The sequence below is a fragment of the Paralichthys olivaceus genome, chromosome 1 (assembly GCF_024713975.1).
Source record: "Paralichthys olivaceus isolate ysfri-2021 chromosome 1, ASM2471397v2, whole genome shotgun sequence".
NCBI lineage: Eukaryota > Metazoa > Chordata > Actinopteri > Pleuronectiformes > Paralichthyidae > Paralichthys > Paralichthys olivaceus.
In genome coordinates, this window is record NC_091093.1 from 30,464,761 (window position 1) to 30,486,054 (window position 21,294).

Here is a 21,294-nt window from a genome sequence, read left to right on the forward strand (position 1 = left end):
GCGCGTGTGTAGTCCAGGTATTACTCCAGTGCCAAGTTTTCCCTTCTTCCCCTTTTCACTCCTTTCACAAAGTCTTTGTTGCTCTGGTGACACCCCCCCATTCCTTCTCTTGGGACCGCCCATCTGCCATTCAGCCTGTGAATGTGGTGGTGGGGGGTGGTGTGTGTGTGTGTGTGGTCAGGATGCCGCTCTTTGCTCAGTTCAGTCAGGCTGCAGCTCTTCACCAGGACACACAAAGGTACAGTTCACAAATATCTTACTCACTTTTACCCACGGACACAGATTCATGGTTGTAAAGTCGTGCACAGTTGTGTTGTCAGTGTGTGTATGTGGCAGTTAGTCAGTAGTTTAAGAAGGCGAGTGTTTGACTCCAGAAAGATCTTTGATGTGAGATGCTCCACTCACCTCTCACTGTGTGTGTGTGTGTGTGTGTGTGTGTTGGAAGTTGGAACACTTCTACAGAGTGAGGACATTTTGGTTGAATGTTCAGAGGACCAGGTCGAGTGGTTTTCTGTCTGTGTTTCAGTTGATGTCAATCTGTGACCAGGACTCAGGACGTCTGGTCGTCTTACTGCTGTGTGTGTGTGTATTTGTGTGTTTTCTGTGGTCAGACAGTGAAGAACAGTTTGTGTTTTAACAGTAACGGCAGAAGCTGATCTCAGAAACACGTTCACGTCCTAATCAGTTTGAGCACTGGTCATGTGACTTTTTTTTATATGTACATGATTAGATGACCCTGGTGTGTTTGTGTGTGTGTGTGTGATAGAAAGAACGTTCACAATGGCAACAGACTGTTCAGACGCAGGATTCAGACAAGGTGTAGTGAGGCAGGAAGTAAAATATTTTTCTGCTGTGGAGATTATGTGTTTTTCTTTACAGCACAACAGTGTCAGCCCTTAACACCACAAACTCTCATTTCATCTTTGTCTTCTACATGTGTGGCTCTGCTTTTCAGAAGCGTCATCAGTCTGCTCTCACTCCGACATCTGCCTTCACACATACACCTACTTTGGAGAAACCATAGGGTATCTCCAGAGTTCAGTTCATGTCTTATTGTGAAGAGAAATCATTATGTGCTGATATTGTGGCCATTAACAAATCATGATATGGTCACTGAGAAGAGTGTGTTAGATTCATCATGAAACTGCAGAGGTCAGAGGTCGTCAGCTGAGTAGGACATCCTCCATATGTGGCCCAGGACAGAAAATAATGAGACCACGTGTCTCAGAAAGCTCCAAATGTCTGAGTGTCCTTCATATAGTGTCATTCATACACACACACACACACACACACTGTCTCACCTGCAGAGACTCGTCAGGACGTCCTGATGAACCAGGGAGAGACAGAGAGGGAGACGCAGCAGGAACATAAATGTTGTGTTGACAAGACAAACTCTGCTGAAGAGACGTTTAAACAACAACAAACACTGAGTCCATATAAAACGACTCCGCGGTTTAAAGAACCAGGATGTTCTCAGCTGTCAGACTCTCTGATTGGTGCAGTTTGATCCAATCAGAAGTTCTGTTCTGTTTGCGAGAACACAAAAATATCGGTCGCTTCGGATATTCTCCTTTTTTCCCGCCAGCCCCCAGTGAAGAATTCACAGAGAGCGAGTGGGCGTGTTGATGTTTCTGATACGTGACGGATGTGACAGAGTGGTTGGATGACGTCAGACGAGGAGACTCCAGATGTTTTGGTGATAATGGCCGATGTTGGTGTGAATGAGCAACAACACTGATCTTTCCACAGTAAAATTTAGACGTCATGTCCCGCCTCCTGCTGCTATACAGGCCCCGCCCCTCGCCCTGAATGTTCCCAACATGTTCATGTGGTTGTGAACGAGTCGGACAATCTCGTGAAAAACGTGAAAGACACACTCCAGAAAATGTTTCCAGACACAAATTCATTTTCCAGAACTCATGTCGGAAAACAGTCAAATCTTCATGGAGGAGTGAGAAAGATCAACTGAGTCCGTCAACTTGTGTTTCAGTGACTCCTCCTCATCCTCCTCTGAAGAGGGAGAAAACACCCCTCTCTCTCGCTTTCATCTGGTGTCGGAGGGTTTGGGCCTCCCTCCCTCCTCCCTGGTCTCTGGTTGACTGGCTCCAGGAGTCCTGCAGAGACACTGTCCCCAAAACCAGAGCCTGTCTGCCCTTGGTCAACCCCCCCCCCTCTGCTGTCTCTGCAGCACAATACAGCCACATTATTTTAGTTAGAGTCAAACATCTCTTCTTCTGTTGGACACATGAAGAGTAGAAACGTTTGTGTATGAATCTTTTCATCTCATCTGGTGGAATCCTCCAACCTTCACCATCGTCTCCTCTGTGGGGGAGGAGAAACAAAGTGAGTGTCAAAGGAGCAGACACGACCATTTTGTTCTGTTTCCTTATGACCAGAAAAAAATGTTAGCCTAGCTTTTGTTCAAGTTGTTTGTCGTTCCTCACTCGTTCTGCTGGGTGGTGTGTAACTTCTTCATCAGCCGTTCCATCCTCCTCCTCCTCATCACATTATTGACAGCTGAGTGTTTGTCCCCACCCATCAGTGCAACCAGCTCCTAACACACACACACACACACACACATGAGTGCTCCTCAAACTGATTAGCCTACTGATGTGTCTTGATCACTGCAGCAGCTCAGTTCTCACACACACACAGATGACCCAGTTACCTACTGTAGGAGTGTGTGTGTGTGTGTCTGTGTGTGTGTGTGTTAGAACTGAAGACAAATCCATTTATGTCTATTTTAGATTTTATAGTTTGGTCCATGTCCCCCAGCCACCAGGGGGCGATCGAGGTAATTAGCTGACAGTCCCTCCACCAAACTAATCCTCTCCAGGTCTTTTAAAGTTCGGAACGACCCTGTCGGACCTGACACACACTCGACCTCGTGTGTGTGTGTCCTGCTGTTTTAGTGGTGAGGTAATGTGTGAGTCGTCTGTCAGGAGGGTGAAGACTGATTCAGTTCATCAGTGTTGGAGGAGGCGGCCTCTTCTTTTATGTAGAACACACACATACTCCCATCCCCCTCCGTTCAACCCTCACAAAGAGGAGGTCAGAGGTCGGCTTCTTGGCGGCAGTTTCAAACACACACACTTCAAAGCGTTTTCTCTGCCATGTTGTTGGGCGATGTCATTCCCTGACCCCGCCCCCCCCCCCCCCTCAGTGGTCATCTATTTATTAATTGAGTGTGCGAGAGGTTGTGTGTGGAAACGTGTCCGAAGTTTTACCTGTCGACACGTGAACAGTCTGAACCCGATCAAACTCACCTTTGTTCTCGTTACGTCTTTACATCAGGGGTCAGAGGTCAGCCTCACTGTGATGTCATGTGACCTGTAGCGGTCCGCCTCTCTCTCTCCGCAGGCCTATGGCTGGGCGCTGGAGGGAATGCGTCATCTAGCCGGCGTCAGTATGGAGGAGTGCACCCTGCCAGACAAGTGCCAGGCTGTGATTGGCTGCCTGGAGGATTACCAGAGTCGGCACCCACCGATCCCAGACTCACGTTTTCAGGAGATGAAGGTGGAGGCGGAGGAGCTGCGGGGCGAGCGAGGCCTCCACCAGTGGAGCTTCGCCTGGTCCAAGTGTCAGGAGACCAAGAAGGTGTTTGACAGGAAGATGGAGGCAGCGATCAGGACACGAGACTCCGCCCAGAGTAGATGCTCTGACCCTGCCCCAATTAGAAGCTCCACCTCCTCCAGGAAGATGCCATCAGGACTCCGAGGGGTCTGCCAGACATCCTCCCCCGTCTCCTGCCCTGTAGAGGATGCCAACACCTCCTCACCTCCTCGTAACGCCTCCCCGCTGCTCCCCATCACCTCCTCACCCATCACCTCCTCACCCATCACCTCCACCCCCCAGCACACACCGCTCCTCCAGCGTCTGTTCCGTAGCAGCTCCTCGGATGTGTCTTCAGACCGTTCAGACCGGGTGGACGTCTGCTCCTCCAGTCCCAGCCTCCCCCGCCTCGACTCCCCCTCCTCCTCCTCCTTCTCCAGTAGGCGGCAGCATCTCAGGAAAACTCAGAGCTTCGACTGCCCCTCCACCCCCGAGGCTTTGCGGTATGGTCCATGTCCTCGCACCCACAGCGAGCCAGTACGCAGAGGAAACACCGGCGTGTTCATCCGCGGCCTGGAGGTCAGTAGCACCGAGGCGGCCGACCGCACGCTCTGCCCCAGGACGCCTGCTCACAGCTGGGGAGGTCAGGGATGCAGCCCCGGGACGCCCAGCACCCCGCGAACCACCGGCAGCCCCGCAGCTGACCCCCGACCCAGGGGAAGGTGGGTAATCTGCAGCAGGTGGAGGAAGTACCTTCACAATAAAAGTCTGGTAACATCTATGAATGACGAGAATAATTTATTTAGTGAACATAATGAATAAATAATAATAAGATAAAATAATAATACATTTTCCATAATGATGTGGAGACATAAAGTGTGTTTGACGTATTCTCCCTCACGTCTGTGCAGTAAGCTGCGTCACATCGTGGAGGAAATGATCACAACGGAGCAGGAGTACGTGCGCTCGCTGCGGTACATCATCCATCACTACTTCCCTGAGATGGACCGCGTGGACCTTCCTCAGGACCTGAGGGGGAAACGATCCGTCGTCTTCGGGAACCTGGAGAAACTTCTGGACTTTCACAGTCAGTTCTTCCTCCGAGAGCTGGAGTCCTGCTGGAAACACCCGCTCAGAGTCCCTCACTGCTTCCTCCGACACGTAGGTCGCTCAGCACGCCGACACATTCATGTTATTGATAATTACGATGATTATTGTGTAACATCGCAGCGACGAGACAGTGAGAGAAGCTGCATCTGATCAAACAGATCCAGGTGTGTGTGTGTGTGTCTGTGTGTGTCTCAGCTCATCCATATGTTGTTGTCGTTCGCAGCAGGAACAGTTCGGTCTCTACGCTCTTTACAGTAAAAACAAACCTAAGTCTGACGCTCTGCTGTCCAACCACGGAAACTCCTTCTTCAGGGTGAGAACTCAAACTGTGACCTTTGACCTCTGGCATCTGAAAACTCCCTCTGACTGACCTCTGACCTTTTCTCCTCCGCCCAGAGGAAGCAGGTGGACCTGGGCGATAAGATGGACCTGTCGTCCTACCTGTTGAAGCCCATTCAGAGGATGAGTAAATACGCTCTGCTGCTCACCGACCTCATCAAGGAGGTGGGCGTGGCTCAGGAGGCGGAGCTTGTCGCCCTGCAGGCCGCCACCAAGATGGTCAAGTTTCAGCTTCGCCACGGAAACGACCTGCTGGCAATGGACGCCATCCGAGACTGTGACGTAAGTAAAGGTCACTGGTCAGACCTGAACCCCTGAGTGTGACATCACTTCCTGATAATGATCATTAGAAATCAGAACTTCTTGTAGAATCTTGATGTTTGTAAGTTTCCTTCAGCGTCGCGGTGATAAATCACTGAGTTCACTGCAAATGGGAGCTGATCACAGTCAATTCAGCTGCTCTTATTTTGAAAGCCTGACTGAGCGCGTCTGTGCAGGTGAATCTGAAGGAGCAGGGTCAGCTGATCCGTCAGGACGAGTTCACCATCTGGAGCGGCAGGAGGAAGTGTCAGCGTCACATCTTCCTGTTCGATGAGCTCGTTCTCTTCAGCAAACCCAAGAAGATGGAGGGAGGTCTGGACGTGTTCATCTACAAACACTCCTTCAAGGTAACCGCCGCCAACGCCGAGCGAGTCCGTACGACGTCGACTCCGATGACAGTCTGAGCTGAATACACCTGTTTGTCCTTCAGACCGCAGACGTGGGTCTGACCGAGTCGACGGGGGACAGCGGGCTTCGGTTTGAGATCTGGTTCAGGAGGAGGACGTCCAAGAATCAGACGTTCCTCCTTCAGGCGGCGACGCCTGACGTTAAACACGCGTGGACCAATGACATCGCCCGACTCCTGTGGACGCAGGCCAACAAGAACAAAGGTACAGAGAGAGGGGCGTTCATCGTCCTCTGTGATGTCATCATGTGGGGACTGTGATCATGTGATGGTGATGTGTGTGTGTGTGTGTGGGCAGAGATGCGTCTGAAGGAGATGGTGTCGATGGGAGTTGGAAACAAACCGTTTCTGGACATAAAGCCGAGCGACGCCGCCATCAGTGACCGAGCTGTTCACTACATCATGAAGAGCCGAGGTAACGACACACACACACTCACACACACACACACACTCACACACACTCTAACGCTGTTTGTCTCCAAAGCTTCATGTTTTTACCAGAAACAAGTAAATATGAGGAATCAAACCTGTGACGCCTGCTTCACTGGAGAACTGTTTCATTTTGTTTTAGCTTTGAAAGGATCCATCAGTCGTCGATATAAAACTGATCAATAAACATATTGACGTGTGTTCAGGTGCCAGGACGAGGGCGTCCATCGCCGTCTCCGTCTTCGACCACTCTAACCCTTTCAAACGAGGAGCGGTGACCTCTGACCCCTCGACCTCGGGGCCTTCATCCTCCAGTCTGCTGGGGCCGCTCAACCTGCACATGTTCAGGTACGACACACACCTGATGTTCACTTCAATTCAAACTTTATCCACGATTCGTTAACACGCCTCCTCCCCCCTCAGCCAAAACATGCCCCCCTCCTCTGCTGCCGACAGCTCCTTCATCACTTCCTGTATCGAGGAAGACGAGCAGGAGCACGAGACGAGCAGTCAGCCCTCCATGAGTACGTGTAGTGTGTCGGCCATGTTGTTCAGAGATAGTGCTTCCAACAGGAGGTATCACTCCTCACAGATTGTGTCTCTCTCTCTCTCTCTCTCTCTCTCTCTCTCTCTCGCTCTCAGCCACAGAGAGTTCAGGCTCGTCGTCTCGCTGCCTCTCCGGCTCCACAGGCTCCGACAGCGGCTGCGTCTCCTCCCACCTCCAGGAGGCGCTGTCTGAGGAGCCGAGCCCCCCTGGCCAGTCCCCCTCTTCCTCCAACAAGCAGCACCTGAGCAGCCAGTACATTTCATCAGTGAGTGCACACACACACACACACACACACACACACACACACACACACACACACACTAAGACGTGATGGAAACTCAGACGTTAACTGTTTATGTTCGTCTTCAGAAAACTGCCGCTGTCATCGGCCCCGCCACCATCGTGTGACGGCCCTCACCCGCAGCACTCACCTGTAAGTCTGTGTACTTCCTGTCTGACATCATCACTTCAGTCCAGAATCAAACCTGTGACATAAACTCAACTTAATGTTTATTAAGTGATCATGTGATTAACGTGTGTGTGTGTCTCTCTCTCTCCTGCAGGTTTGAGTTCTTCCTGCTGCAGTTTGACGTCACTGATAAAGTTTGAATGTTTTATTTATGTTTGAAGCTTCAGTCGTTTGTTCTGTAAATACGACGCCAGAGTTTCAGTTTGTGAGCTGATCCAGGGTCTGAGTGTGTGCGTGTGCTTGAGTGTGAGTGTGTGCGTGAACTGATCCAGGATCAGCTGGACTCGTTGTACATGTGTGTAAATAAAACCACAGCTGAGCATCTGCTGTCACTTTTCTTACTTGAATAAAGCGTTGACACGTTGTCACCTCACGTTCATCACGTGTGTGTTTTCAGTGACAGACTCACAACATCACAGTCGTGTGTGTGTGTGTGTGTGTGTGTGTGTCGGTCTTTTAAAAAGACATGAGCGAAGAGGCGGAGCCACAAGACACCTGTCTGCGGGTGAGTTCAAGCAATAAAAGAATTTCCTTTGATTCAAAGCAAATATCAGAGAAAGTTTTGTTATTCAACTTAATTTTTTCATCTTTAACTTGTTGAGCAGCTTGTTCCTGTTTGAAAGATGTTTTTATAGATAAAGTTTATTATTTTATTATTATTTGGTGGATCTGCAGCACCACCTAGTGGGTCACAGTGGAAACGAGGGTCTGAGATAAATAGATTGTGAACAAACAATAAAAGATTTAGTCTGAAAATAAAAAGTTGATAGAAAAAGTTTTATTTAATTTTTTGTACAATCAGCTGCAGTGACGTCACAAACAGGAGGTGGAGGTGAAAGGTCACCACAGTGATGACGATCACAAACACCCACAGTGATTTCTTTTCACAATAAAAGCTTCCTGAAAACGTTTCACTCCAAGAAACTCACGTGAATCTACAGATTTTTACAGAGTTTCAGAAAAACAAAACTCAGGATCAATAAAAGAAAACGTGTAAACATTCAGCTGCTGATTAAATCTGCACGGATCAATTCATCTCCCATGTTTCTGATTTTCTGTTAATTCTCAAATTTTAGCTTTGAATGAAACTGAAACAAAAAGTATTTGAAGAACAAAAATGTCGTAAAAATCTCTGACTCGTTCAGACTCAGATTCTAATAACGAAAAAAAAGTAAAATTAAAAGTGACCATTTTCACACTTTTTATTATTGTAACATATTTTTGCATAGAACAGTTTTAGTTACAAAGTGAAAAAACAAACAATTAAACAGAAATTAAAAAAAACAAACTGAAAAATAAGTTTTACAATGAAACAGAAAATCAGTGAAAAGAGAAAAAGCTCAAATAAACTGATTCTGTCGATCAGATGATTTTGATTCACGCTGATCATCAGTTTTCATTTTTAACTTTCTCTCATTTCACAGACAAAAACACTTTTGAACAAAAATAAAAGTTAAAAAAATAAAATATATTTTGTTTCTTATAAAAACAACAAACGATCGCTAAAGTTGATATCGACTGATTATTGACGTCCGGAGGTGAAGACTCCACGGATGTATTAGAAATTAAAATACTGGGTCATTTTTTAATGAAAGACATAAATATAAAGTGTTTTCTCATATATTGATCAGTTTTGATAGATTTAAAAATAATATTGATCAGGTTGATTGATATGTGACCTTGAATGAAGATTAGCTTGATAGAAATAAAAAGAGCAGCAGGACGTGAGTTAATAAAGACAATAAGATGAAAGACTGATAAAAATAACTGATGAATAATATAAAAGACTAATAATACTGCTGCAGTGAGTCTGTAAACTTCACAGTTCAACACCTTCATATGATTTAAACTTCAGTCACATGACGACAGTAAAATAAAACAGGTTGAAGATGAATCGCTCCAGTGTTTCATTATAATCAGTTCATTAATAACTTTGTTTCTGTATGTTTGTCCTGTGATTCGCTGGAGACAGGGTCAAACCCCGCCTCTCGCCCCAATAACAGCTGTGATTGGCTCCCGCTCAACCCTCATCCCCGGCGCTCATGGGTTAAATGGCGGAGACGGATAGATGATGAATTAATAAAATCATCATTTAGTTACTTGAGTACTTCTACAACTGTCGGTCGTCGTTTCTGTTATTGATTCTTCACTATTTCTCCTTTAGAGTCTGTTCATTATATATATGAATATAAATTTAACTTTAAATGTGTATATTAGCATAACTTTTATTTTATAAATAGATATTTGTTTTTCATTGAAATGTTTTAATTAAAATATATTAAAGAAATAAAATGGTTGATGACAGGATCTTTTTTAACTACAGTGAAATAGATGAAAAATTAAATCTGAGGTGAAATATGATCGATAATAAATGGAAATAACATTCAGATATGAAATTTAAATGTTTGACTCAATTTAAAAATGAACAGATGAAAGAATCGGAACTTTCTTTTTTATTTGGGGGGATTTGGATTCTTCGTTTTTAAAGACATATTTCTGTATTTCCAGATTTTATTTTTCCTACTGTGACAATTACTTGTTTCAACAGTGACACATAAAAAATCACTTTGAAAACAAATGATATGTAATAATACTTTTTCATGATTTAATCGAAACTATAAATATAATTCTGAGTTTCTAGAAGTATGAAGTAAAAAATGAATAGAATCTGACGTTTCTGATCCTTTAAGGCTTCGATCTTTGAAAAATAAATTCAGTGCTGAAACTTTTAAACTATGAAAGAAAATAATAAACTTAGAAAATATAAAACTTTAAACAAAGCTCTGCATCTTCATCACTTACATTCTCTTTCTTTACTCTTCTTCACCTGAGAGAGCGATGAGGAGGAGGAGCCTGTTTGGTTCTTCATGTTTCCACAGTTCTGATGTTCCTCCTGCTGCAGCGGGAGGAGGAGGAGGACGAAGGCTCCGTCTACAGCAGCGAACACCTGAAGAAACTCTTTTTAGAGCGAGACTCTGTGATCTTCACTGGACCAGCGCCACCTGGTGGGTTGTTGTCGTTCTACAGGAAGAAGTCATGAAAGTGAGAAAGTTTTAAATCAGTTTGTCATAAAAACAGGACAGAGGAGAAATGATCGTTTGTCACGTCCAGAATCAAATCCTCAGGACAACAGATGATGAAGAAGATTCTTTGAGGGACTCACCATCTTTCTGTTTAGTCTCATCATGATGTCTCTGGCGAGTGTGAAAAAGGCCTGAAGACAAAAAAACTGATTCAGTTGTGTGAACGGACGTGAATCTGTGTGTGTGTGTGTGTGTGTGTGTGGTAAATCGTGTATTAAATGTGTTTCTGATAAACGATGAGGATCAGGACTCACCTCCTCCACGTTGATGCTGGACTTTGCGCTTGTTTCTAAAAACTTGATTCCGTAGTCGATCGCCAACTGAACAAGAGAAAAAGTCAAGTTTGATATTTTCTGATTTTCTGAACTGTTTCCTGTTGATGTTGTTTATGTTAATATCAGTTTAAATCCGCTGATTCACCTTCTCTCCTCTTTCTTTGGACACTTGTCTCTTGTCGTTCATGTCACATTTGTTTCCCAGAACCATTCGCTCCACGTCTGAGGACGCGTGCTGCGGGACAAACACAGAGGACGTCTCATCTTTGTACATGTGTGGCGTCAAACTCTCAAACGGACTCTTCCCATTGGTTCACAGAACTGCCCCCCCCCCACCCCCCTCACCTCCTCAATGTTCCGTATCCAGTTCCTGATGTTGTCGAAAGATTTCTCGTTGGTGATGTCATACACCAGCATGATGCCCTGAAACACAGCGGACAGGAAGTGACATCAGCACAGGAAGTGTTTGTCTCACAGAAACTGAAGATAAAAATCATCACTGAGTGTTGAGATTCAAACTGTGGTTAAACTCATCAGAGTCATCACACTCATCGGACTCATCACACTCATCATTATGAAATTAATGTGGGACAATTTGGTTTGTGTGTATATATATATATATATATATTTATATTTGTGTGTATCAGTAGAATGTGTATATATGAGGTACTCAGGAAGGGGCGTGTCTTACCATGGCTCCTCTGTAATAGGCTGTTGTGATGGTCCTGAACCTCTCCTGACCCGCCGTGTCCCTGAGGAAACAGGAAGTAGACTGTGGTCAGTTTAACCGATCATCTTCATCATCTGTGTGTGTGTGTGTGTGTGTGTGTGTGTGTGTGTGTGTGTGTGTGTGTGTGTGTGTGTGTGTGTGTGTGTGTGTGTTACCTCACCAGATCTGAAGTTTGATTTTCTTTCCCTCAAAATCGATCGTCCTGATTTTAAAATCGATTCCTGAAAGACACAGAGATGTCAGAAGGTCACATGATGTTTCAGCTCAGTGGCGCCCCCTGTGTACAGAGTCACACTAAAGATGTGGGGGGGGGGGGTTTGTGCCTCGCTGGAAGACACTTGATGATGGGAGAGTAAATCTTCACACGTTAGCTCCACCCTGAGCGTGTCTCTGCAGGAGAAACAGGAAGTCAAAATATTTTTAACAAATGACTTCCTGCTGCATAGAGAAAAGCTGTTTCCTCCCTCACTCCTCCCTCTGTCTCCTCCTTCTCCTCCCTCTGTCTCCTCCTCTGTCAGACGCTGACGACCTCATCAGGTCCAACATCTTCATGATTCTAACGTCTCTGACTTCCTCTTGTTCACGTTTCATTTCTTCTGTTCAATACGAGACAAAGATGACGTCACAGTTTCAAGCTGTTTATCATCACCACCTAAATCAGTTACTGTCTCAGTTACTGTCTCAGTTTACTGCATCAGTAACAGATCAGGATGTGCGCGGGGCGGCGGCAGCGAGTTGAAGGTCCCGACAGTCGTGGTCGATAAGTCACGGAGACGTCATCGCTCCGTCACGACGCTCTGACAGCTTCGGCCCTGACGAGAGACTTCCTGAAAGGAAACACGACGTCATGGTGACAGAAGCTCAGGTTTCCTGTCTGAGTGGGCGGCGGCTGACGCCAGGTCACGGTGCCCATGTCTCCAACCACAGGAGGAATCAGACCGCCTCAGAGGAAATGACCTCACAGCTCTACAGGAAATCACCACTTCACTGCTGCGTTCACTTCACGAGTTTTAATACGAACAGCTTTCACTCGGCTGTTGTTATAGAAGTGAAGAGAAGAAGTGAAGAGAAGAAGAGTTTGTTTCTGTATGAACGCTCTGGTCACAGTTTCTCTCATCATGTTTGTTCACGTTTGACATTGAAACTCTTGGAAGTCAGAATATCCAACATCTGAGTTTTCTGGAACGCCGCATCAGTTCAGGATAAATGCTAACATGCTAACATCAACTGCACACACACAGTGTCCTCACAACTATGATGTCAAATTCAAACTGGTCCTCGCAAAGACAGAAGTACACACACACACACACACACACACACTCAGAGGTCAGCTGACCCCGCCTCCTGCTGACAGAGCGTCCTCTGTCCTCAGAGACAGAAGATGTGGGAGCTCGTTTAACTTCACACAATGTGACATGTCACTGTGATGTCACTGCAGGTCTGACTCCGCCCACCCTGACACAGGTCAGGATCCAGATGGACCAACATGGCCGACCATCAGTTAACGAACCTGAAGCAGGTCTCCTCACAGGTCCTCACTGAGATAGTAACTCAGCCCCTCACACACACACACACACACACACACACAGGCAGCACAGTGACAGTGTTGAGAGACGAAGACGATCTCACTTCCTGTTTCCACCAGAGAGACGGAGGAGCTGCACACAGGAAACCCTCTGTGTGTGTGTGTGTGTGTGTGTGTGTGTGTGTGTGTGTGTGTGTGTACCTGTACGTAGATCAGTGTGAGGACACGGTGAAAACATGTGACCCACAGAGGACATGAAGACGATCAGTGACTGTGTGTGAAGATGATTGTGGTGATGATGTCATTAGCAGTCAGAGTCTGTGCCGTAGTGATCGTGAAGTGGAGCTGTGGTATCAAGATCCCGCCCATACACGCTGTCAACCAATCAGGAGTCAGTCTCAGCTGTCAATCATGACGTCTCTGCCTGTTTTCATATCATCAAAGGACTGATTCAAACTGATCAAAGACACAAACATCTCACTGAACTTCTACTTTGATATTATTAGTCTGGTCCACGTCCCATCTGCCAACATGGAGGAGGAGGGGTTTATGACTTACAGACTGCAGCCAGACACCAGGGGGCGATCCAGATGTTTTGGCTTCACCTCTGGGAGCCGCCTCCATCTTTATTCACAGTGTGAGTGAAAACACTGATCCTGGATCAGCTGATCACAGTTAGAACACATGTTGGTGTCACAGTGATCTGTGAGGTCAGAGGTCACACACACACACGCACGCACGCACACACACACACACACACACTCACCGATGGTGGAGATGAACGTGGTGTTGAACGCGTCCTCGCTGAACCGGAACAGGAGGCAGGTTTTACCGACGCCGCTGTCACCGATCAGCAGCAGTTTGAACAGATAATCGTACGTCTTCGCCATCCTCCCGCGTTGTCCCGCTGTTTCCGGTAACGGAGCCTCACAGTGTGCGGGCCTCTGCTCGACACCCGGCTCGGCTGATTCTGGTTCCGGGCTGGTCTGTGGTTCCGGGCTGGTCTGTGGTTCCGGGCTGGTCTCCACTGACACGGACCCAGGAGCAGGAAACGCTTCAAGCTGACAGGAATACACCCAGCACACATCCGGAGTGACACTTTCAAAATAAAACTGTACCGTGTAAGTTATATTAATAATAATAATAATAACAGGTTTATTTAGGGACGGACCTGTCACAGAAATAAAAGTCACAAAGTGCTTCACAAGAATAACTAGTTAACACATATAGAATATATATGTACATCAAACATACATACACATATATATATACATATACATATATAACCTTTTAGTAGTGAGGTGATTTAAGGTCCCGGACTGGACAGAGATACTGAAGACAGGTTGGACAGGTAACATGTCTTCTGAGGAAACTGAGTCAAAGTTTAAACCGCGGGTCAAAGGTCCAGAGTGTGTCCTCTCCTGGGGGCAGGACCAGACACGTGGTGAATAACGAATTCATTATGAATCCATGAACTGTTAAGAGGAACTTTGATTGGCTGCAGTTCAGAAGAGGAGACGTGACGTGTGGTCAGTGACGTGTGGTCAGTGACGTAGAGTGGACAGGTCAGCTCCGGACTGACGCGATCACGTGGTTGGCAGCAGGTGTGTGAGGAAGGTGCCGGGCGGTAGATTGTTCGGCGTGCTGCGTGTTAGCTGTTAGCATGCGGCTACCCAGCCCGTATGGGTGAATGGTGTCCGGGCTGAAGGAGGGACGGTCCCGAAAGAGATTCAAATGGTGAATGAAAGGTGAAGAGCTCTGCAGGTGGACTGGAGCCGAGCTGGAGGAGGAGGACTCTGATAGAACGCCAGACTCCACGACCCAGACAGGAAATGAGACCAGAAACAGCAACACACAGAAGTTTAACAACTTACAAGATCGTTCAAATACTTTATGGTCAGTTCACACTGTGATGACGACATCACACGGACTGTCACAGCCCGGGAGCTCAGTCAGGAGGACCGGGACTGTGGATGACAGCTGCGGGTCATCACGACAGGGGAGTGGACAGTCCGAGTCCACGCTGCGGGGCCGGACAGGTGAGTCCCATCCGGACAATGTTGTGACAGGGCAGCGACATCGGACCCACAAGGGGATCTCTCTGCTGGGCTCGTTCCCCGGGATGGTGGCCGTAACTCGAGGTCGATCCGGTAGAAGGATCCCAGAGAGTCGCCGACATGTTGACATGTATTTTAAGAGTAAATGATTTTGAATGTGTTATTCTGTGTCAGTAACTTCCTGTATCCAGCCTGATGAGAAAAATCCAGTGTGGCTCCACCACAGGCTTTTATTTCGAATGCGAGTCCTCCGTTTCCGGTCTGTCATCGTGCAGCTTTGTGCTGGGCAGGGGGGCGTGGTCCCGTGACGTTGATCCTCGGTGTGAGCGTGTTTGCGTGTGCGTGCGTTGCTCAATCACAACTAAGGTGAATCAGAAACTGATCTTATCTTCAGACAAGTTTAACCTGGTGAAGATCCTGACAGATGTTTGGACAGATGTTCGACCACAGATCTGTCAGTCTGAGATGATAATGTGATTCAGACCCCGCCCCCTCAACAAACATCACCTTCATCAGCCCGAACGTTTGAAAAGCCCTTTTTATTGAAGAATGAACACGTTAAAGCAGCGACGCTTCATGTTTGTTGATTTGAAACATCTTTTATACATAAAGCTCATATTTCTGAGTGAACCTGAACAGAGCAGCTCCACAGTAACAGGAAGTAGAAACAATAAATAAGTCAAACTGCATCAGCGTTAAAAAAATATTAAATATCCGGAGTGTCGAGACAACAGAGGCAGACTAAAGATATCAATATTGTTATTCATTATACTTAAAGAAATTGCGTCTTTCAGAGTTGGTCAAACTTGTGCGTGTTTTCTCAGAATGTTTTATCTTGTGACTAACACAGCTTCCTGCAGAAGCCCCGCCCAGGAGCAGGAGGAACAAGGGGCGGGGCCGGTGACAGAGCTGGTTCTGGTGGGCGGAGACTCGGGCTCCGACAGCTGCTCTACTCCAGATCCTGAACACGTCGACAGATCTCTGACGTAAACTCCGAACACTTTGAGTTTCCTCCGAGGTCTTTAGTGAGAACCTGAGACACAGAGAGCCTTCATCAGTCAGGTCGTCATCTTCATCAACAACATCATCATCCTCAGTGTTTCCATGGTAACAACACTGTGGTAGACTGACTAGGTCTCACTAGGTCACACAGCAGGAACAGAAACATGTGATCTACATGTCAATCACATGATCGTCAGTCACCGACGACTCATCTGACTCACTCAAAGAATCAGTTCTCTAATATTCAGAATTTTCTGTTTGGAACAAATGTGATTCCTGAGATGAGCAGATGAGTCGTTCACGTGTCACATGACCATTCACATGGAACTGTTACTGACAGGAAGTTGTTTCATCACGTGACTCAACCGTGTTGGCGTCTGTGAGCCGCTGCAGTAAATCTCACCTTCTTATCTCTGATGGTGTCGAAGCAGGCCGTCTGGATCTTGTTGCCGTAGGAGTGGAGACCCATGTGACGCAGCATCATGACGGCGCTGAGCAGCAGGGCGGTGGGGTTCGCCATGTCCAGGCCGGCGATGTCCGGGGCGGTGCCGTGGACCTGAAGGAGCAACAGAAACACGCTCAGGTTCAGATCTTGGCGCAAATGCAGCGTTTCTGTACGTCATTTAAAATCAAAGAGAAACACACCGATTCAAATATGGCAACCCCGTTAGCGCCGATGTTCCCGCTGGGCGTGACCCCGAGTCCTCCGATCAGACCGGCACACAGGTCACTGAAACACAGACATCTCCTCCATGTTAACGTCCTCCACTCATCCTCCGACACGTCTCACTCTCATCCAGCCAATAAAAAAACTCACCTCAGAATGTCTCCGTACAGGTTCGGCATCACCAGGACGTCAAACTGGGTCGGGTCCTGAACCATCTGAAAGACACAGAATGACGAGGACGTCAGGACATCAACTCAGAGACAATGGACACTGATCCTACATTTCATCACAGAGGATGTCTGTATGTTTCCGTGTCCCCGTCTGGAAGCATCATGTGTCTGCTCGTCTCTGTCACAAACACTGATGATCAAATGAATTTAGTTATTAATCGATGATGTCGGATCATGAATCCCAAACGTTCCGGTCACTTTAACCCCGATGTCCTGGATGAACGCGTCTCGTGTTTGTGTATCAGATGAACTACGTGCACTCGTGTTTAAAAACTTGACGAATCAATGAACACAAAAGTAAATGAATTGATTATGTTCCGTCGTCTCATCGATGCAGAGACGTCAACGTCGCGATGCATCGGAGAAACGATGGATTTCCCCACATCCACCACGCATGAGAACTTACATTGAGACAAACTGTGTCCAGGTACATCTCAGTGAACTTGATGTCTTTGTAGTTCTCTGCAACCTCACGACACTTTCTGAGAAACAGACCGTCTGACATCCGCCTGAGAGAGACAGACAGAGAGAGAGACAGACAGAGAGAGACAGAGACAGAGATAATAATGAATACACCCAAGACATTATATCTCATTCTGCTGGAGCGTGTATGATTGGCTGCTCAGAGGGACTCACATGATGTTAGCCTTGTGGACGGCCGTCACGCTGGTCCTCTGGTTGTTCCTGGCGTATTCGAAGGCGTACTCAGCGATGCGTCTGCTGGCGTCCTCAGTAATCAGTTTGATGCTCTGAACCACACCCTCCACGATCTGCAACAGCAAGGAGACAGGACATGCTCAGATCAACACGCCACTGGGACCAGACGTCCCGGTTTTAACACGTCCACAGCGCTTTCAGAGACATGTGGACACCATGGACATGATGCTCACTCTGCGAGGACACGTCACTGAACCATGGGGCTTCACTCACTTAGAGGCGGACCACTCAAACACAGGAGGATGTCATGTGACGCAGCCTGAAATCTGACCAATCGTTTCCATTTCACTGCTTCCTGACCGATCGGTGATGTCATGTGACTTCGTGCTGCGGATGTCGTCGGGAGACGACATGACTGAACAGGATGTCAGAGGAAAGCGGCCACAGAGCGAGCAGAACATTCAATGGAGGCGGGTGAAGTGAAGAGACAGGAAGTGATGAGTGGACAGAGAAAGAGGGAAAATCACAAAAACCAAACAGAAGGAAAATGAGGTTCATCACGGATCGATGTGAGAGGAACGAGTCGACTGTCAGCTGATCTGCCAACGTTAGTGCTCTTAAGCTAGGCTAACAGTTTTGACCTGTTTCCAGCCTTTCGTGCTAAGCTAGGCTAAGAGTTTCCCTCTGCTTCCACTCTTTAAGTTAAGCTCGGCTAACAGTCTGGTCTCCAGAGTGGATTAAATCCAGATGTGAGCTGACAGTGAGAACTGATGCACATCAGGAGTGGACGGGGTCAACAGGTGAGGTTCAGGAAGCGTATATGACTGAGCTGCTTCCTCCTTCTTACCCTGAGGATGAACATGAGCAGAGCCTCATCTGCAGCAGCCAGTTGACCTACAGGGACACAGGTGAGGAGGGCAGGTACACCGTCATCACTACAACGTCACAGGTTAACACCTGGTCACAGTGTCGTTCATCCTCGAGGACGCAGAGTTTGGATCCTGACGGGATCTGATTTAGAGCCTGACTGATTAATCAGCTGATGTGAGTCTGATCATAGTCACACGTTTATCTGAACCTTTATTGACAGTTTCCTCTTGAACAGAGTGAATCTGTGAGAACTGACTGACGTCTGTACCACTCACCACGTGTTCGATGCCGCTGTACTCGCCCTCTGTGTTTTCTCTGATGGTGACCAGGTTGACATCAGTGTACGGAGTCTTGTAGCCCTCGATGGAGACGCAGGGGCGCACGTTGGCGTAGAGGTCAAAGGTCTTCCTGAGTAGCAGGTTCATGGAGGGGTGACCTGCAGCGATGGGCGTCTTCAGGGGTCCTGCAGGACAGAGAGTTTCTACTGATGAGGAGTGAACTAAAAATAAAAATGACCTGAAGGTCAAACACGCAGCGTCCACTGACCCTTCAGTCCGATCTTGCTCTTGTCCATCGAATCTTTAGCATCAGGTGGAATCATCCACCTCCCACCGGGTCCTTTAATTGCCGTCACGTTGCGCTCCTCCCAACTGATCGGAGCCTGAACAAAAACACAAAACAGCCAATTCTCACATCGGGACAAAGGACGCGAAATGTCTCTCTTCCATCGCACTGTGATTCACTCACTTTAGCTGCCTCAAAGATCTTCATCACAGACGCGGAGATCTCTGGTCCAATCCCATCCCCCGGAATCAGAGTGACCGTCTGCATCTAAAGAGAGAGAGAGAGAGAGACAGAGAGAGAGAGACAGAAGGACGGACAGAGACAGATTTTTGGTCAGCTGCTCATACCGAACAGTTTGAACTAAAACCATAAATTGTGAATGAAGATGGACGTCAACCTGAAACGAGAACTCAAGTGACGACATTCCAAAAAACACACGCAGATTCAGATGAGGAGCTCCGTGTGGTCGGGTTTCACAGGGACTTCACTGTGTGTGTGTGTGTGTGTGTGTGTGTGTGTGTGTGTGTGAACTGCTCACCCCTCTGGAAAAGGAAGCTGAGGACAGAGCGGGCCTCCTCACTGCACCCCCCACCACCTGGGACAGCTGAAGGAGAGGACATGAAGGTCACTTCAACAGTCACACATAATCTCTCTCTCTCTCTCTCTCTCTCTCTCTCTCTCTCAGACTTTAAAGTTTCTGGATCATGTGACTGCAGCAGCTTCAAACCCTGTTCATCCTTTAATTAACAGCCTGAGGTTTGAACAGCTCCTCATTTGAATGTTCTTGACTTTATCTACTGGTGGAAACTTCTCTGCTTCTGAATCACATCGAACAATAAATTCAAACTGTGAGACACGTTTCAGTTTGTTATAACACAACTGTTAATAACGGAGTTCTGTTTGTCTTTGTGTGGACGAACCAAACCACCTCTTCATGGTTGTGTGTGTGTGTGGATCACTGAATGTGACAGAATCTGTTTCCATCAATGAGCAGTTTACTGTTAGTATTTGGTCTGTGACTGACATCAGGTGTGCGCCGAACACAACACAGGGACCTCAGTTCATCTGTGAAGCTCTGACTGTGTTTCTAGGAGCTGTGCATCAAGTCTAACACACAGAGTAGATTTTAATTTATTATTTTTTAAACGCGGTTTGGTGAAGGTGTCTCAAATCCGTCCCCGCAGCACCGGGAGCCTCCTGGTTCACCGGGGACAGGTGACATGTTCCCCGGTGACTGCGGGAGGTCCCGTGACGACCGAACACCAACATGCGGATAAAGTGGACACTGTCCCGGTGAAACTGATGGAAGTCCGCCGGTGGTCCGACCCGCACCGACTGAAGGACACACGGCTAACCTGCTAGCTGCTAACCCGCTAGCTGCTAAATGCTAACCGCTGCGAATAAAGGCTTCTGAGATGAAAACACGAGTTCACAGTAACAGCAGCTCCGCAGCTCACACTCACGCGTCAGGTCACACGTGTTTCACTATTGTTCACCACGTTCACTCGCTCATTTCACTCAGTTTCTCACCATTGACCTCCACGCGCTGCCTGCCATTCTGCTCTCTGAGACAAAGATCCTCCGACAGACACAGAGCTCTCACTCTGACACTGTCTCCTCCCACCACGACCAGGAAGTGTGTCAGGTCAGATCGGATTATTTCTGCAGGTTGAAATCATTCAAGTTATTTAAAGCAGAAAACCTTTAATTACTGTTATTAACTATGAATATTATTATTGTGTTTTACTTGTAAAAGTCTGACTTTATGAAGTAACCAGTGACTGGGGCTTGAAAATAAATTTAATTTATAAAATATAAAAAACAATTAAATACTTATTGTGTATTTTTGTGTATATTTGTATGTAACGTGATGTCAGGTGCAGGGTGGGATCATATATAAAGAAAATAGAGTTGAGGAAGAACTTGTTACTTTCCATCGCAGGTTAAATGGATTCAAAACAAAATCCTCATCACAAATCATTATTGACAGAGCTCAGATTTTATCTGTGTTACTTTTATATTAATACACTGTCAGGAATTATATTTAATATAAGTCATCTTAAATATTACATTCTTAAGTCAAATATAACTTTAAATGAATTTTAAAATGACCCTGCTTGTTTGATTTGCAGGACATTGTTGTGATTCACCTGTGATGCAGTAGACGATCTTTGGTGCACAGCGGAAGTGGGTGACGTCTTCACCTGCAGGCTGACGTCAGCACCTTCTATCTTTCATTGTAATATTTTTGTGAGATCGATCATTTGAGAAGTTTTTCATATCTTGTACATTTGTATATATTTTGGGATATTTTGTAGATTTTATTGGAGCTGAAGATTCAGTCATTTGAAGCAGATCAGTTCAGAATCACTTCATGTTGAGCTATTACAGCTGAGACTGTGAAAATGTATATTATATATATTACATGTATTATAAATATAGCCTATATATAATTATTGTG

General features: G+C 46.7%; 3 protein-coding genes across 5 annotated transcripts in view; 1 reads left to right on the forward strand and 2 right to left on the reverse strand.

The window, feature by feature from the left end:
• Window positions 1–7,552, forward strand: part of plekhg4 (pleckstrin homology domain containing, family G (with RhoGef domain) member 4) — a 36,447-nt gene extending 28,895 nt beyond the window's left edge. The window contains exons 15-26 of the mRNA XM_069527275.1: window positions 3,361–4,274; window positions 4,464–4,713; window positions 4,886–4,975; window positions 5,059–5,283; window positions 5,499–5,669; window positions 5,753–5,933; window positions 6,027–6,143; window positions 6,364–6,505; window positions 6,581–6,681; window positions 6,800–6,969; window positions 7,074–7,137; window positions 7,268–7,552. Of these exons, the coding sequence (XP_069383376.1) occupies window positions 3,361–4,274; window positions 4,464–4,713; window positions 4,886–4,975; window positions 5,059–5,283; window positions 5,499–5,669; window positions 5,753–5,933; window positions 6,027–6,143; window positions 6,364–6,505; window positions 6,581–6,681; window positions 6,800–6,969; window positions 7,074–7,112 (2,400 nt within the window). The 3' untranslated portion in view covers window positions 7,113–7,137; window positions 7,268–7,552. The remainder of the gene's footprint in view (window positions 1–3,360; window positions 4,275–4,463; window positions 4,714–4,885; window positions 4,976–5,058; window positions 5,284–5,498; window positions 5,670–5,752; window positions 5,934–6,026; window positions 6,144–6,363; window positions 6,506–6,580; window positions 6,682–6,799; window positions 6,970–7,073; window positions 7,138–7,267) is intronic.
• Window positions 7,553–7,936: 384 nt separating this feature from the next.
• Window positions 7,937–13,893, reverse strand: LOC109646235 (ras-related protein Rab-8B). Of its 3 annotated transcripts, XM_069527313.1 has the most exons (10): window positions 13,553–13,855; window positions 13,345–13,451; window positions 12,988–13,210; window positions 11,422–11,482; window positions 11,223–11,283; window positions 10,877–10,954; window positions 10,677–10,766; window positions 10,511–10,576; window positions 10,337–10,387; window positions 7,937–10,194 (listed from the first exon to the last, which is right to left on the reverse strand). In XM_069527313.1, the coding sequence occupies exons 3-10, from the start codon at window positions 13,040–13,042 to the stop codon at window positions 10,105–10,107; spliced, it is 552 nt and encodes a 183-aa protein (XP_069383414.1). In that variant the 5' UTR covers window positions 13,043–13,210; window positions 13,345–13,451; window positions 13,553–13,855; the 3' UTR covers window positions 7,937–10,104. The 3 variants fall into 3 exon arrangements, with proteins under 3 accessions (XP_069383414.1, XP_069383411.1, XP_069383408.1); XM_069527310.1 differs by having other exon boundaries at window positions 12,988–13,451; XM_069527307.1 differs by lacking the exons at window positions 12,988–13,210; window positions 13,345–13,451 and having other exon boundaries at window positions 13,553–13,893.
• Window positions 13,894–15,363: 1,470 nt separating this feature from the next.
• LOC109647532 (isocitrate dehydrogenase [NAD] subunit alpha, mitochondrial-like) lies at window positions 15,364–20,489 on the reverse strand. Its single transcript, XM_069527296.1, has 11 exons — window positions 20,364–20,489; window positions 19,372–19,437; window positions 19,017–19,100; window positions 18,816–18,930; window positions 18,545–18,732; window positions 17,379–17,512; window positions 17,149–17,251; window positions 16,663–16,727; window positions 16,491–16,575; window positions 16,249–16,401; window positions 15,364–15,876 (listed from the first exon to the last, which is right to left on the reverse strand). Exons 1-11 carry the CDS (start codon window positions 20,388–20,390, stop codon window positions 15,793–15,795), a joined length of 1,104 nt encoding a protein of 367 aa, XP_069383397.1. The 5' UTR covers window positions 20,391–20,489; the 3' UTR covers window positions 15,364–15,792.
• Between the last annotated feature and the right edge of the window lie 805 nt (window positions 20,490–21,294).

Excerpts from the sequence above, each read along its gene's own strand:
- LOC109647532 (XM_069527296.1), bottom strand. The coding sequence starts at position 20,390 with ATGGCAGGCAGCGCGTGGAGGTCAATG. Across the intron at positions 18,733-18,815 it reads GAGCAAGATCGGACTGAAGG|GACCCCTGAAGACGCCCATC; the intron begins GTCAGTGGACGC and ends TCTGTCCTGCAG. Across the intron at positions 15,877-16,248 it reads ACACCATCAGAGATAAGAAG|GTTCTCACTAAAGACCTCGG; the intron begins GTGAGATTTACT and ends TCTGTGTCTCAG.
- LOC109646235 (XM_069527307.1), bottom strand. The coding sequence starts at position 13,676 with ATGGCGAAGACGTACGATTATCTGTTCAAACTGCTGCTGATCGGTGAC. Across the intron at positions 10,955-11,222 it reads CCTATTACAGAGGAGCCATG|GGCATCATGCTGGTGTATGA; the intron begins GTAAGACACGCC and ends GCTGTGTTTCAG. Across the intron at positions 10,388-10,510 it reads CCAGCATCAACGTGGAGGAG|GCCTTTTTCACACTCGCCAG; the intron begins GTGAGTCCTGAT and ends TTTTGTCTTCAG.